This window comes from Urocitellus parryii, chromosome 6 (genome assembly GCF_045843805.1).
Source record: "Urocitellus parryii isolate mUroPar1 chromosome 6, mUroPar1.hap1, whole genome shotgun sequence".
NCBI classification, from domain to species: Eukaryota; Metazoa; Chordata; class Mammalia; order Rodentia; family Sciuridae; genus Urocitellus; species Urocitellus parryii.
In genome coordinates, this window is record NC_135536.1 from 101018274 (window position 1) to 101034453 (window position 16180).

At 39.3% G+C, this 16180-nt stretch overlaps 1 protein-coding gene and 1 pseudogene across 2 annotated transcripts in view; both read right to left on the minus strand.

Moving 5' to 3' along the window:
• Dnaaf4 (dynein axonemal assembly factor 4) overlaps window positions 1–14432 on the minus strand; it is a 53147-nt gene extending 38715 nt beyond the window's left edge. For both annotated transcript variants that reach the window (XM_077800089.1, XM_077800090.1), the window contains exons 1-3: window positions 14272–14432; window positions 13794–13941; window positions 7496–7629 (exon numbers count right to left, since the gene is read on the minus strand). In XM_077800089.1, coding sequence (XP_077656215.1) covers window positions 7496–7629; window positions 13794–13941; window positions 14272–14394 — 405 coding nt within the window. In that variant the 5' untranslated portion in view covers window positions 14395–14432. The remainder of the gene's footprint in view (window positions 1–7495; window positions 7630–13793; window positions 13942–14271) is intronic.
• Window positions 2364–3552, minus strand: LOC113200117 (dnaJ homolog subfamily A member 1 pseudogene; annotated as a pseudogene).
• Window positions 14433–16180: the final 1748 nt, after the last annotated feature.

Sequence of the window (16180 nt, forward strand, 5' to 3'; positions counted from 1 at the left end):
TCCAGCTGTGCCTTTGTGCATACTAAATATACACTCTACCATTGAGTTACACCCCCAGTCCCATAACTGTCCCTTCTTAAACTATCACTAAATTAGTTAGAAAGAAAGAGATAAAGGAGAGGGAAGGGAGGTGGATAGAGAGGAGGAAGAGGAGGAGGAGGGAAGAGGAAAAGGGGAGGGCAGGGAGGAGAAAGGAGGGAGGAATTGATGGAAGAAATGGAAGAAAGAAAAAGAACTCATTTAACTATCTAAAACTAAGAACTTACAGATAGCTCATTGCCAGGATCCTTGTGGCACGCAGAAGTCTAGAGAATTCTAGAGTACTATACCCCCCTACCCTGTTCCTCCCAAAGATTTCTTCATCCATTCTGGAACATCAATTTCCAGAAAACAAAGTGGAAATTGGAAAAATTAGGAGTGGATATTTTGCTGGTCCCAAAGAAAGGAAAAGGAGAAGTCTTACAGACTACCAAATTGGGTAGCAGTCAATCAAAAGTCCCTTCCTGACCCCTTCCCTTTGACCTCAAATATTCTTTCCAGCTACTGGTGAACATAGGTGGAATTAAAAAAATAGACAGAGTTCTGTGGAGATGGGCTTCCAGCTCCTGACTGTCTTCCAGAGGAGCAATGTCAACATCAGAAGGTAGAATTTGACTCCAAAAGAGCAACACATCTGTTAAAGATGGGCACATCTGTGTCCTGGTTTTACTTGCTATGGGATCTGTTATTTCTTTTTTTTTAAATATTTATTTATTTTTTTTAGTTTTCGGCGGACACAACATCTTTGTATGTGGTGCTGAGGATCAAACCCGGGGCACACGCATGCCTGGTGAGCGCGCTACCGCTTGAGCCACATCCCTAGCCCCGGGATCTGTTATTTCTATAGAAGATGCTGGTAGTGGAGCGAAAGTCCTTGGTACTATGAGTTTTCTTAGGCACATGAGGCTATTGTAGGGCCTTACACTTACTAATTAGAATTTGGGTTATCTGGTCTATGGACCACCATTTTTTAGAAATCCAGGCTTCTGAAAGTCTTTTTAATCAAAGAAAGACATGTTTCTTCCCTTATATGCTAGACAGAAGGCATACTGGGTATGTTATGGCTTAGAAAAATAAGTTAACTGTCAGTACTATATGGATAGGAGAACAATTCAGGGAGGTACAGAACCTAGAAGGACACTGCCAACCAGCCTCCCTGTACTTCCAGATTAGATGGAAACTCTATCCACTAGAGTTTCCAAAGCATTTTTCTCTGTTAGTCAGCTTTTCCTCACTGTGACCAAAATACCTGATAAGAACAAGATAGAAGCAGAAAAGTTCATTTGGGGCTCATAGTTTCAGAGGTCTCAGTCCATGGTTGGTTGACTCCATTTCTCTGGGTCTGAGCTGAGGCAGAACATCATGTCAGAAGAGCATGGTAGAGGACAGTAGAGTGAATTTTAAATAAGGTTTTAAAAAATACACATGATTTAAGTATTGATTACCAAAAGTGAGACTCTTCTTAAAATCAAAAGTAATAGTAAAGTTTTGGTATTACAGCCAAGATGTAGTTAAGGGAATTATATCTATAATTTTAATTTATAATAAGTTACATTAGAGACACACAATACTCTCAGGGAGTAATGAGGAAGAAGAGGGACAAAGAAGGATTCTCAGAAAAGGAATATGACAAAGAGAAAAGCATGAAGGAAATAACATAAAGCTTATGGCTAGGGAAAAAGAGAATTTATGTATCAAAAAAAATGTATAGGGAAAAAAACAGTTTTCTCCTCTGCTATGCTTTTATAATAATGTTTTTAGGGGGACAGGAGTGGGGTACTGGCGATTGAACCCAGGGCTTAACACATGCTAGGCAAGCATTCCACCACTGAGTTACATCCCAACACTTTTTATTTTGAGACAGGTCTAAGTTGCCCAGATTGGCCTAGAACTTTCTTTTTTTTTTTTTTTTAAGTTTTCTTTTTCTGATTGCAAGTTAAATACAGAGTTTTAATTTTATAGCTTAACAATGAAGGGTCATACACTGAAAACAACACATATACCTAGTATTTCAGTCTAAGTTTGTCCACATACACAGCTGAAATCAATTACAAGGTCTGGCCTAACAGATGCTAGGGGAACTTTTTTAAAAGTAGTCTTTACAGGTATTAAACAACTTCTTGCACATTGAAGTCATCATACATACAGGGCAAAGTCAGAGCTTTTATATTTGCGTTTATTCTTCATTTAACTTTTAAAACACTACTATAATTGAATATTAAAACAAAAACAATAGTAAGTAGTGAGCATATTATGATTATAGTCCTTCACTCATTCACTACTGCATATAAAATGCCTGCAGTGAGTGTTATTCACTGGCCCCATTAAGAGGTTTGACACTGAACACCACTTCTAGGATGATGTTCATCATCCTCATATGCTTCTCTATTATAATGGCGCCGTCTTTCCTGATTTGGATCAAAGTCCACCAGTTCTACCTGATCCATTTCATCAGTCTCTTCCACTTCCTTCCTCTCAGGTAGGAGTTTTTCCAGCAAAGAGAGTTTGTCAGGAGACAGAAAGCCATTTTCAGGAAAGTTTACCTTGAACTCGATGATTAGGCGACCCTTTTCATATGGTCTACGATAAATTGGCATACCTTCATTTAGCACACTATATCTCCATGCTTGACAATCTGACCTGGATGAGAGGTGATGACTATGGTTCAATTATCAAGAGTAGATATTGGCTTCTGGAAGCCACATAATGCTTTCACCAGCTGTATATCCATACACATGAAAAGGTCTTCTCCTCGTGGAGTAAAAACAGCATGGTCCTTCTGATCTAATACAATGATAATATCTCCTGGTTCCAGTCCTGGCTCTTGGTCTCCTTCACCATGGAATGTTATCTTCTGTCCATCTTTCATGCCTTTGTCAATATGAACTTCCAGAATCTTCTTCTCTCGAACTATCTTCCTTCCATTGCAGCTTTTACATCTATCTTTAGGACTGATCCGTTCCCCATGGCCCTGGCACTCCATGCACACAGACTGAATTTGCTGAACCATTCCAGGTCCTATCTGATGAATTCTTATTTGCATTCCAGTACCTCGGCAGTTGGGACACACTCTACTGCTCCTTTCTTACCACCTCGGCCTTCACATTTGTCACAAATCACATTCTTTTGCAGAGCCAGTTTTCTTGTTGCACCATTATATAAGTCTTCTAATGTTAATGAGAGCTGGTGCACAACGTTTTTACCTCTCCTTTCTCTCTGCATCCTTCCTCCTCCTCCAAAAAACATATCAAAGATGTCCATGGGGGAGCCAAAACCACCACCTGCTCCACCCTCCTTAATTGCCTGTTCTCCTCCTTTGTCATATAATTCCCTTTTCTTGGCATCAGAGAGAACTTCATAAGCTTGAGAAATCTGTTTAAACTTTTCACCTTCATTTGGATTCTTATCAGGGTGGTACTTCAAGGCCAGTTTTCTATAAGCCTTTTTTAATTCTTCCTGGGTGGCACTGGGTTTGACCCCCAAAACATCATAGTAAGTGGTTTCTTTCACCATTTTCTACAGCCGGTGAGCGGGCTGGGGCCGTTGTGACGGAGTGGGAAGGAGCGAGTAACTGTGTGCAGCCCGGGCAGCCGCTGCTCCTCCACCTCTCACCGAGCGTTCTGGAAAGTTCCTGGCCTAGAACTTTCACTTCTGCCTCAGCCTCTGGAATAACTGGGGGTTTTAGGTGTGTGTCACTATGACTGGTTCTCACAATATTTTATACTTCACTTCTGATCACCAAGATGTGTGGATTTTTCTTATACTGAATAATTCTCTAACACCAACTCGGTGTCCTATAATACAATTCAATTCTGACACTCTCTACCTGGACTTAGCACCAGATCCCACAGGTTTAGGGTCAGTCTCACAAAACTATCCCGCCCTCAAATGGATACCAGTAATAAGTCCAGGGCTATGATACTTCTAATTGACCGGTGATAAAGTGGAGGGTCTCACAAACCTCTCCAATCAGGGGTGGGGTTGTGGCTCAGTGGTAGAGCACTTGCCTATCATGTGTGAGGCACTGGGTTCGATTCTCAGCACCAATATAAATAAATAAATTAAATAAAGATCCATCAACAACGAAAAAAAATTTTTTTAAAAATCTCCAATCATTTGTTACAAGAACTCACAAGACTCAGGGAAACTCTTTACATATATTTACCTTTTAACATAAAAGGATCCAACTCAAGAACAAACATATCAAATAGATAGACAGGGAAAGACTCCAAAATAAGGAACACTATAGTGATTGATTTGGAGCGATTTGCCCCTCCCCACTCTGGGACATTTGACAATGTTTAGACACTTTTTTTCTTTTTTTGCAGTGCTAAGGATCTAAATGTTCCTAAAAGCAAATCTCAGTAATGTAAATAGATTTATACTTTGCAAATTAATTTATAGTCAATGTAAATTCAATCAAAATACCAAAAGGAATCATAGGAAACTTGGTAAATAAATGTAAAATTCATATGCAAAATAAAAAAGTTCAGGTTTTATGGCGATATGAAAGGCTGGCCATTTCCTCTCCATAAATATCAAGGATAAAACAGGATAGAATTATCAAAAACAATCATTTTAGGGCACTGGAAATTAACCAAAGGAAAACTGCAAATTGAAAAGTGTTTATTTAAAGAAAACTGACAAAGTTATAGATTAGAACAAAGGGAAGCTGTGTCCTGCCTGAAAATGCTCCTAACTACTTACTTCTAGCTAGGATGATGAGCCGGTCAGTTTTACCAACATGACTTTAGCAAAAAAGAACCCAGCAGCTTTGTTGGCAAAAGGTATGACTCATTTCTGGGTGAGGGAGCAAAAACTTGTGGCTTTGCCCTCTTCAAATGTGTCACCCTCCAGGAAGCCCCACATGTCCAGCCATCTGGGAGCTCTCCAAACCCCACAGGGTTTTTGTGGAGACTTTAAATAAATTTTAAAAACAAGAAAAGAGCTTTAAAATTGTTACTCCTATTCTTACAATAAGAAAAAGTTGGAAAAACTAAAAGTCAAGTTTTCTTGGACTCATAAGAAAAGTGAGGTTACAGAGCAAATTATTACCCTGCAATAAGGAGAAAGAGGTTGAATCTAAGAAAAACAAAATGTCTATTTTTCCTCTCATCTCCCACCACAATCAACACAGACTTCTAACACCAGATGTGTAAGAATTTTTCCCCACCAGCAAGTGAGCCATCAGTTTTGCATCTGGGTGTTCTTTAATCCTGTTCAGTTCTGATACTATCTACTTAGAGATAGCATTAGATGCCATAGATTGACACCCCACCCCACTCCATTACTTTAGATGTCATCACAAGCCCCAGGTGGTCTTTACCTGTGCTTCTGACCTGTGAAGGGTCCAAATAATTTGCTCAAGCTGCTCACAGAACTTGGAGAAACACATTTACCAGTTTATCATAAAGAATATTACAAAGGATACACATGATACAACATATAGGTCAAGGTATGGGGGAAGTAGTAAATAAGTTCCATGCCCTCTTCAAGCTTGCTACTTCCAGGAACCTCCACATGCCCTGATATATTATATGGAAGCTCTCTGAACCTTGCCCTCTTGTTTTTTTTTTTTGTTTTGTTTTGTTTTTTTTTTAAGAGAGAGAGAAAGAGAGAGAGAGAGAGAGAATTTTTAATATTTATTTTTTAGTTTTTGGCGGACACAACATCTTTGTATGTGGTGCTTCGGATCAAACCCGGGCCGCACGCATGCCAGGCGAGCGCGCCACCGCTTGAGCCACATCCCCAGCCCCCTCTTGGGGTTTTATGGAGATTTCATTGCATAGGCATGGTGATGAAACCCAGCAAGGTTCTATGTATACCATTTCTTCCTTCAAGGTATGGGGCAGGACACCTCTGGACTAAGGAGGGTCTTTTTATTATTGGATGTTTTTAGTTATACAAAACAATAGAATTCATTTTGATATAATTATAAAGGCATGGAATATAATTTGTTCTAATTCAGTCCCCAGTATTTCCCCTTTCCCTCCCTTTACTCCCTTCCCTCTACTCTACGGGTCTTTTCCTATTTACTTATACTTTTTTTCTACTTATAGTTTTTTTTAATATTTTTTTTTAGTTGTAGTTGGATACAATATCTTTAATTAATTAATTTATTTTTATGTGGTGCTGAGGATCAAACCAAGGGCCTTGCCCATGCTAGAGGAATGCTCTACCACTGAAACACACACCCAGCCCCTCTACTTGTTTTTTTTTTTTTTTTTTTTTTAAATTAGTGTCTTGTGGATGTACATGATGGTGAGATTCACTGTGGTATATTCATGTTCCTATACATATACATACACACACACACACACACACACACACACACATACACACTCACAGATTCATTCCACTGTCTTTCCCTATCCCCTCCTTTCATACTTCTTTGTCTACTCCACTGATCTTTCTTCTTTCTTTTTTTTTTTTATCCCCCTATCCCATTTTGGACTAGCTTCTACATATCAAAGAAAACACTCAATCTTTGTCTTTTTGGGACTGGCTTATTTCACTTAGCATGATAGTCTCCAATTCCATCCATTTACCAGCAAATGTACAAAGTCTTTATGGCTAAGCAATATTCCATTGTGTACCACATTTTATTTATCCATTCATATGTTGAAAGGTACCTAGGTAGGCTCCATAGCTTGGCTATTATGAATTGTGCTGCTATACATATTGAAGTGGTTGCATCACTGTAGTATCCTGATTTAAAATCTTTTGTGAGGAGTGGGTGACTGGGTCAAATGTTGGTTCTATTCCTAGTTTTTTGAGGAATCTCCATACTGCTGTCCAGAGTGGTTGCACTAATTTGCAGTCCCACCAACAATGTATGAGTGTACCTTTTTCCTCACACTTTCACCAACATTTATTGTTATTTATATTCTTGATAATTGCCATTCTAACTAGAGTGAGATGAAAAATCAAAGGGGGGCTTAATGACCTATTATCAGACAAGGGAAGTCAGAGATTTTTTTTTTTTTCAGTGCTGAGAATAGAGAATTTTCTTATAGCTAACTAAAGGCAGGGAAATATTACAGTTTCTTAGGAGTCACTCTCAGAAAGAGAAATTCTAATTTTGTTTTCCTGTGCTGTAGATTGAACTAAGGATCTAGCACTAGGCAAGTGTACCACTAATCTATGTCCACAGCCCTTTTTAATTTTTCATTTTGAGACAGAGTATCACTAAGTTGCCCAGCCTGCCCTCAACTTGCAATCCTCCTGCTTCAGCCTCCAGAGTACCTTGGACTACAGGCATGCACCACAGCACCCAGCTTACCACCCAAGTACTATACCTTTGACTTTCACAGATTTTCCAGAATACATGCAATTAGCAGATGGCTCATATAGTAAGTTCTATAATCAAATGTTGAGAACTATTATGATTGAAACTAATTGTCTTCACATCCTTACTATTATCTCTTCAGAGGACTTTCCTATCAATGCAACTTACCTGCATCATGACATTTAGTGTATATTTTTGATTTTCTCGCTTTGCTGTAGCTTTTGCTTCTGTAGCCTCCTTTGCTTTCTCCTGTGCTTGTAAAATAGATTTTTCTCTTATTATCTGCATCATCTCTTTGTCCACTAAAATATAAGGAATATTGGTAAACCAGGATTATGATAAATTCTTTGACTTAGGAGAAAACTACTTAATATACTAAATCAAAATGAGATTTATTCTGACCCAACTTCACAAGAAGTGAAAATATGTTTTAATATTCAACTGACCAGGGGTTAAAATTAAAAAGATAAACAATTTATGGTAATAATAATACTGATGGGGGGACAGGAAGGGATCAAAGAGGGATGCACAGGAATGAGAGAGAAGAGAGGAGAGAGGAAGGAGAAAAGATGGAAGAATAGGAGACAGGAGAATACATTTGTCTTCCTTCCTTTCTGTTGAGAACTAGTGCTATTTGCTTATAAACCTGATTATAGTGATTCATCCCTTGGTATCTCCTAGAAGGGAAGATGAGTGGAGATCACTTGAAATAATCCACCTGAAATAATCAATCATCTTCTAAAACATAGTATTCATTCATACATATAAAGAAGAGAGGGCCAGGCCCAAGAAAATTCCAAAGTAGCATTGACATGTTCTATGTACAGCTTTACCATTTGCAATTATATTTATTGTATCTCAGTGTTTTACAAACTGCAGACTGTGGTCCTTTAATGGGTAAATTATCTTGGGGAAGGAGAAATCAGAACCTGAGAGAAAGAATCTAAGAGAGGAGGAAATTGGTGGGGGTGGGGGCAGGAGGTAGGTCTGAGGCCTCTCCCCAACCCTCTTCTATTTAGAAAGAAGAAAACAGACAGTTGGATAGTTTCTGGAGCAGGAAAAAAATCAAAAGAATACAATTTTCCAAATGAAATTTTCCATACTTAAATGAAGAGTGTATCAAGAAGGAACTTAAAGAAAAAATTAAGTGGGGCAGGGCATGGGGGGTGTAGTTGAACACATCTGTGATCCTAGCTACTAAGGAGGCTGAGGCAAGAAAATAACAAGGTTGAAGCCAGCCTGCGCAATGCAGCAAATATCAAAATAAAAAATAAAAAGGGCTGAGATGTAGCTCAGTGGTAGAGTGTTTGCCCAAGGTGTGCAAGGCCTTGGCTTCAATATTTATCACTGCCAGATTAAAAAAAAAAAAAAAAAAAAAGAGCAGCAAATATGCTTTGAGTAAAGAGGCAGACAAGCTTAAAGCACAGGCTGGAGGTCCACAGAATTTTATGTGAAAAAAAGATTGTTAAATAAATAATCTTACTGAATTGCAAGTGAAACTGAGTTTCAATTCTAGAGGAATCTCAAACCTAGTTTCTGAGGTAGAATCAATGTCTATTAATTGCTATGTAAGTTAGTTTTAAAACTTTTGATTAGTTTAGATCAGAGACTTGCAAACTATTATCCAGGAGTCAAATCTAGAATACTGTTTCTCTAACCCACAAGCTATGACTAATTTTTCACTTTTTTTCTTTGAATTAGAGATTGAACCCACAGGTGGTTAACCATCGAGCCGCATTCCCAGACTCCCCGCTTTTTTGGTGAGGGGGACAAGGTCTCACTAAGTTGCTTAAGGCCTTGCTAAGTTGCATTCCTCCAGCCTCAGCCTTCCCTTTTTTTTTTGGTATTAGGGGTTGAACCCAGGGGCACTTAACTACTGAGCCACTTCCCTGGCCCTTTTTTGTAGTTTATTTAGAGACAGGGCTCACTGAGCTGCTTAGGGCCTCACTAAGTTGCTGAAGCTGGCCTTGAATTTGCAACCTCCCTCCCAGCCTTCTGAACCACTGGGATTACAGGCGTGCAGCACCACACCTGGCAGCCTTCATTCACATCTTTAATGATCAAAAAAATTTTTTTTTAAATTTAGTGTCAAATAAAACTTATATTAAATTCAAATTTCAGCATCCACAAATATCTATAATCTGTGGCTGCTTTTGTGCTACGGTGGCAGAGCTAAGTGGATGAGATAGAGACCATTTGACCTGCAAAGTCTATAAAATATTATCTGATCCTTTACAGAAAATGTTTGCTAATATGGCTGTCCATATAACTATGAAAGAGGAGAATCAAGTAGCCTTTCAATACAAACAGCTGTGTAAGACAGATTATAATGAAAGAAAATTCCCCTCCCACTTCTGGAGAAGGTTGCTATTAGGTTAAAATGAGAATTTGAGCCTGACTCAGCGGCGCACACCTGTAATCCTAGTGGCTTAGGAGGCTGAGGCAGGAGGATTCAGAGTTTGAGGCCAGTCTCAGCAACTTAGCAAGGCCCTAAGCAACTAAGTGAGACTCTGTCTTTAAATAAAATCAAAAAGGGGGGGGGGGCTGGAGGATGTGACTCAGTGGTAAGCACCCCTGGGTTCAACTCCCAATACCAAAAAAAAAAAAGAAAGAAAGATTAGAATTTGACATAGAATAATGTCAGATAATATGTTGTAGAAAAAGTATTAAGTTTTCCTGATAATTACCCTCCTGTTATATACTAAGAAGATCATGGTTAAAATACTTCCTAGGGGAATTTGTTGGCCAGAAAGACACACATATAAACATCTAAGTCCATAATTCTCAAACCTAACCCATCAGAATCACTTGGGGATGTGCTTGCCTCATCTGTTTATTTTTAAATAAGCCATTACAATAGATGATGGTTCTAGTCCCACTTAACATCAAAATTAAAATTATTAGGAAGAGTCAACATAAATGGAAGTGTTAACATTTAGTCTTAGCTCAGAAGTCAGAACACCCTGGTTGTGTTGTTTGTTTGTTTTTTTGTGATGCTGGAAGTTGAACCTGGGGCCTTGTGCATTCTAGGGGACACTCTACCACTGAACCACATTCCCAGCCTTTGTTTTTTATTTTTTAAAACCAGAACATTTACTGGGTGGCTTGAAACTCTCAAAATGTACTGGATGTTGCAACAGCTGCCCTCTTGGGTTTAAGAGTTGTTCCTTCACAGAATCCATGCCTGATTCTGTGTGTACAATTTTTATGTGCCTCATTCAACCATACCTGGTGGTATTTTGTCTTTGAGTGTTGGCACTCCAGTTATACTTTCTCTTGCACTTGGCAGGGTAGCCATATTTGCCACAAGTCGACTTCTGAAGGTGACAGACCTCAGAGCCACAGCATCAGCACTATGTGTGCATCTTATTATGCTTTACAAAGGATTCTGGGAATGTTTTATGATATGTCTATCACAAGTCACTGAGTCACAAAGGAAGGCAGGGGTGGGAAAACAGGAATCTGGTTTTTAAAAACTCCTTAGGATAATTTGGAACTCATTAAAGAAATCAAATAACATTTCTATGGTAATCTACCTTAGTAAGTATTGTCTGAACTAAAATACTAGATCATAGGAGGAAAAAATTCTACCTCAGTGCTGGTCTTGAGGATTAAAAATTAAATCCCACTGTAAGATACCAACAGTTTTTTTTTGGGGGGGGGTAGGGAGGATTGAACCCAGGGGTACTTAACCACGAGGCTCCATCCCCAGCCATAATATATATATTATGCTGAGGCTGGCTTTGAACTCATGATCCTTCTGCCTCAACCTCCCAAGCCACTGGGATTACAGGAATGCGCAACTATGCCCAGCCCAACATTCTCTCTCTCTTTTTTTTGTAGTTGTAGATGCCTTTATTTGTTTATTTTTATGTACTGCTAATTGAATCCAGTGTCTCACACATGTTAGGTAAGTGCTCTGCCACTGAACTATAGCCCCAGCCACCAACAGAGTCTTAATATAAAGAATGGTTGCAGTCCCTTCCATTCTTTTTTTTTTCTTTTCTTTTTTTATTATTTATTTTTTAGCTACAGGTGGACACAATATCTTTTTTATTTTTTATGTAGTGCTAAGGATCGAAGCCAGTGCCTCACACATGTTAGGCAAGTGCTCTACTTCTGAGCCACAATCACAGCCTCCTTCCATTCTTTTTTTTTTTTTTTAAGTTTTTTTTTAAAGAGAGAGTGAGAGAGGGGAGAGAGAGAGAATTTTTAATATTTATTTTTTAGTTCTCGGCGGACACAACATCTTTGTTGGTATGTGGTGCTGAGGATCGAACCCGGGCCGCACGCATGCCAGGCGAGCGCGCTACCGCTTGAGCCACATCCCCAGCCCTCCTTCCATTCTTAATAGCACATACTTACAGTGAAATGACAGAAGCCTATGAGAAATTCTAGGTGGTAGATACAATGTGCTAGAAGACATGGCAACTAGAAGAGGAAGGAGGAAAATAAAGGTAAAGCGGTAGAAGACAATTACTGACCCACAAAGCTTGAGCTGGGCAGTAGAAAAGAATACTACTTAAGAGTACAGGAAACTAGGTTTACACAGATATCTCAACTTTGGCTGTATAATTCCTGGAAAGCTCTTTTTAAAAACTGCCAATTCTTGGGCTGGGGCTGTATCTCAGTGGCAGAGCACTTGTCTAGCATGTGTGAGGCGCTGGATTTGATCCTCAGCACCATATAAAAAAATAAATTAAATAAAGGCATTCTGTCCATCTACAAGTTTTTTTTTTTTTTTTTTTTTAATGCCAGTTCATGGGTATCACTCCCAGAAACTAATTTTATTGATCTAGGACGATTTTCAGATGTTTGTATTTTTTATAAATTCAAAAAGTGATCCAAATATGTAGCCAGGGTTGAGAACCTCTGCTCTAGAGTGAAACTACTAAAGCTCTAGTTCCAGCCTGCCAGTGACTAGCTGTGTGATTTTTGCCAATTATTCAATCCTTCTACACTTAAAAAAATATAACAATACCTAAATGATAAGTTGTTTCAAGAATTAATAGATATGTTAGTATCTAACACAAAGTAAGCTTTCCTTAAAGGCCACATCAGGAAGGCATAACCCTAAGATAAAAGCCCACATCTCTTATGCTTAATGTGTTCTAACTTTGAATAATTCCATCATTATGCTTATTTTTTAAAAATATTTATCTTTTGTAGTTGGACATGATAACTTTTATTTATTTATTTATTTATGTAGTGCTGAGGATCGAACCCAGGGCCTTGCACATGCAAGGTGAGCACTCTACCGCTAAGCCATAACCCCAGTGGTAGCTGAAGCACTTTCTCTTTCTCTTTTTTTTAAGGAGGGGAGTACTAGGTATTAAACCCAGGGGAAATTAACCACTAAGCTACATTCCCAGCCCTTTTAGTTTTTGAGACAGGCTCTCACTAAGTTGCTGAGGCTGGCCTCAAACTTGGAATCCCCCCCCCCCTAAGCTTCCAGAAGCACTGGGATTACAGGCTTGCTCCACCAAACCCTGGCAGTACTATCTCATTTTAATGCAGGTGCATCTATGTGCCTTTTTTTTTTTTTAATCTAGAAGAGCAATTGAAGGAGTTCAAGGCATGCCACACCAAAATATGATACTTTGGTATACTGATTATTTTGAGATGAAAGAACTTGCAAAACATCAAATAGGTGCTTTCCCTGATCTCTTACCTGCCTAATGTCCAATAACAAATTCTCATCAAAAAAACCCAATTGTCATAAATCCCCTCCCTTGGGGTTTCATTAACCAGGGAGTATTCGCTCCTTTTTTTTTTTTTTTTTTTTTTTAAATATGGCATCTGGCTGTGTTGCCCAGGCTGACATTCAACATCTGGGCTTAAGTGATCCTCCTGCCTCAGCCTCCTAAGTACCTGAGACTACAGGCATCTGCTGCCTAACTAGTATCAACTCTTTGCACAGGAGTGCAGATTAGAAGTCCACAATGCACTCTAATAAATTTTGATACAAACTATTATATTTCCCATCTATTCTTTTAAAAAACCCATTTGTCTTTCCTAAATACATGCTGTCCTAAGTGGCCTACTCTTTCTCCTTCACCTTCCCCTATTAAGAAGGTTTATATAAGTCCACTAGCCTCAGCAACTTAGAGACCCTGCCTCAAAATTTAAAAATAAATAAATAAAAAGCACTGCTTATGTAGCACAGTGGTAAAGCATCCCTAGATTCAATCTCCAATACGGGGGGGAAAACTATATGAACTGAAATTTCACCACTTTTTTGAGTTATTCACTCTTTTTCTGCAATGCTGCTAAATATATAATATTAAAAGTTAATAAATCTGTAGGCACTTTCTCCTGTTAATCTGCCAGATTTTTCATGTACCAAGCTATAAAATGTAGAAAAGTTTTTCTTCCCCTACACAATATAGCTGTTTCAAAGAATTTTTTAAAGATATAAATCAGAAAAAAGCTCAAGCAGATGAATATCTTTTAATAAAGAACTTACCACCTGACATAGAAAGCGTCTCCCACATGACCGCTTCTTTTTTATACAAAGTAAAAACAATAGTGTCATTCCCAATCTTTGCTTTGCTGCTTGCATCGTCTATGGGAGCATAGAGAAATGCCTCAAATAAAAATGGAGGAAAGTTCACCTGTTCAGAAGAGACAAAACAGAAATTTGGCTGGTCACACAAATGAACGATACCAGCATTAAAAGAAATCCGTGTTAAAAAGCCAAACTAATTTTCCTAAAGGTTCACTAAATCTATTCTGGGTAGCAAAATTTAGTAAGACGTGAAGAAGCCCTGAGCGGATGTCCTTTATCTACAGATGAGATGTCACCTGTTTGTTTAAAAGAAAAAAAGAAAAGAAAAATTGAGAACGGTCCACTGCAAGGAGGCTCGCTTTGCGCGCACCCAGCCGCGCAGTCGCCGAAGGTTCGGGCCACACCCCCGGGCTGACCGCACGACTAGCGTCCCAACCTTGAGATAGTTTTCGGTGCAGAACACGTCCGCGTCTCTGACACAGACGCCTCGGAGGGGCAGGGAGAGAAAGACCGCAGTCTTGGTCTGCTGCCAGCTGTAATTGCTAACCAGCAGCGGCATCCCGGGAGTGACAGGAGCTGGAGGCTCGGCGGGTTGCTGCCGGCGACTCCTCGGTTTCTAGGGAAGCTTGGGTTACCACGCGTCACCCCTTCCGGGTCAGGCCGGGCGGGAGCCCCTGGCTCCCAGCGTGCCCAGGGCGCCCTCTGTCCTCTGGTGACTGTCAGGCCCCGCATCGCATCGGACTGCGATGTCTGTCGACTTCCGGGGGGGGGGGGGTTGCCTTCCTCCACTCCTGCTGCTTGAATTTCCAAAAACTAGACCCACGTCTACTTAAGAACAGTCTTCATGCCTTAGAATGCAAAGAAAGGATGTGGGCTTAATGGCTCAGGAAAGCGGTCGAGGAGCAGGTGTGACACCTGCGTGTTACTGGAACCTTGAACCTTTGTTCTGACCGAGGCTATTTGGAGTTAGCACCGTTTGATGTTCCTATTGAGGAAAAGGGTCATACCGGGAACTTGGTGCCCTTTCGTAGTTCTCCAAATCCTACAGCTCTAAGGCCACCAAAGTGCCTAGGTAGGGTTCGCCAAGATTTAAAAACCGGGGAGAAAGGGCCTTATGGCTCAGCTGATATGTACTTTGCTGCAACTCAATAGTAGGATAAGTTGGATTTACAGTGGTACATTTTACAATTACTTCAGTAGGTTCTGAATTTTAGGGCTGCAAAGAAACTTGAAGGCTGTGTAGTTTTATCCTGCGTATTTAAGGAATCTAAAATCCATGCACTTAAACCCATTGTCACATAGATTTGTGATAGAACAGCTATTAGATCTCTTAACTCCCATCCCAATATTCTTTCCCTGGGCTATTTCTGTAATTCCATTTAATAAATTACTAGAATGATGCTAGCATAGTTAATTCATATGATAATTTAGTACTGCAATTTACTTGTCACCAGGAATTTGGATTTTAAACTTTTTACTTTTGGAGACAATTTACACAAATTTCAAAGCACTGGAGAAATTCCTTGAGAAAACTTTAAGAGCCATAGACTTAAGGGAAAATATCTTTTCTCCCAAACAGGGCACTGACTACCTTAACTAATTTTGTCAGCAATTCGTTATCTTAAGCTTCTGATAACTTGGAATAGTGGGAGTCATCTAGAATTTTCTCCCTTGGTCTCTGCAAACTGAAAAATGTATGACTTCTATGAATGTTTTCTTTTTTTTCACCCCATTTTGTTTTTGGCATCCCCCCCCCCACTTTTATACTACCCCTACTTTTTCCATATGGTCTTCAAAAGACAGAGTTTATGAGTCTCTTTCATATAAAAATTTAAAGTATAGGTTCTCTTATTATATAAAAATACAAGACTGTCTTTCCCTCTGGAGATAACCTGCATTCTCTCTTGAATGTATATTCCTTGCTTTACCCTCAAAAGTTTCTCTCTTGAGATGGCCCACATTCTCTCTTGAATGTACTTCTCTTTTCCTAAATAAACCTCTATGGCTCTGACTGGTGAGTGCTGAAACTCTTTTTGATCACGTATGCCAAGAACTCTGTTGGTCATAAGTCAAATTGCCCTTTCTCTCCAGGAATTCCTCAGACCCTTCTTAAGAGACCTCTCTTTTCTGGTGACATCACCAGGTACAGTGGCATACACTGGTAATTTCAGCTACTCTGGAGGCTGAGGAGGAGGATTGAAATTCCAGGCCAGACTCAGCAATTTAGTGAGACTTTCAGCAATGTAGCAAGATCCTGCTTCAAAATAAAAAGTTTCTAACAAATTATGTTATGTCTATGTATGAATAAACCACAATGAATCTCACATGTATATGTGTGTATAATA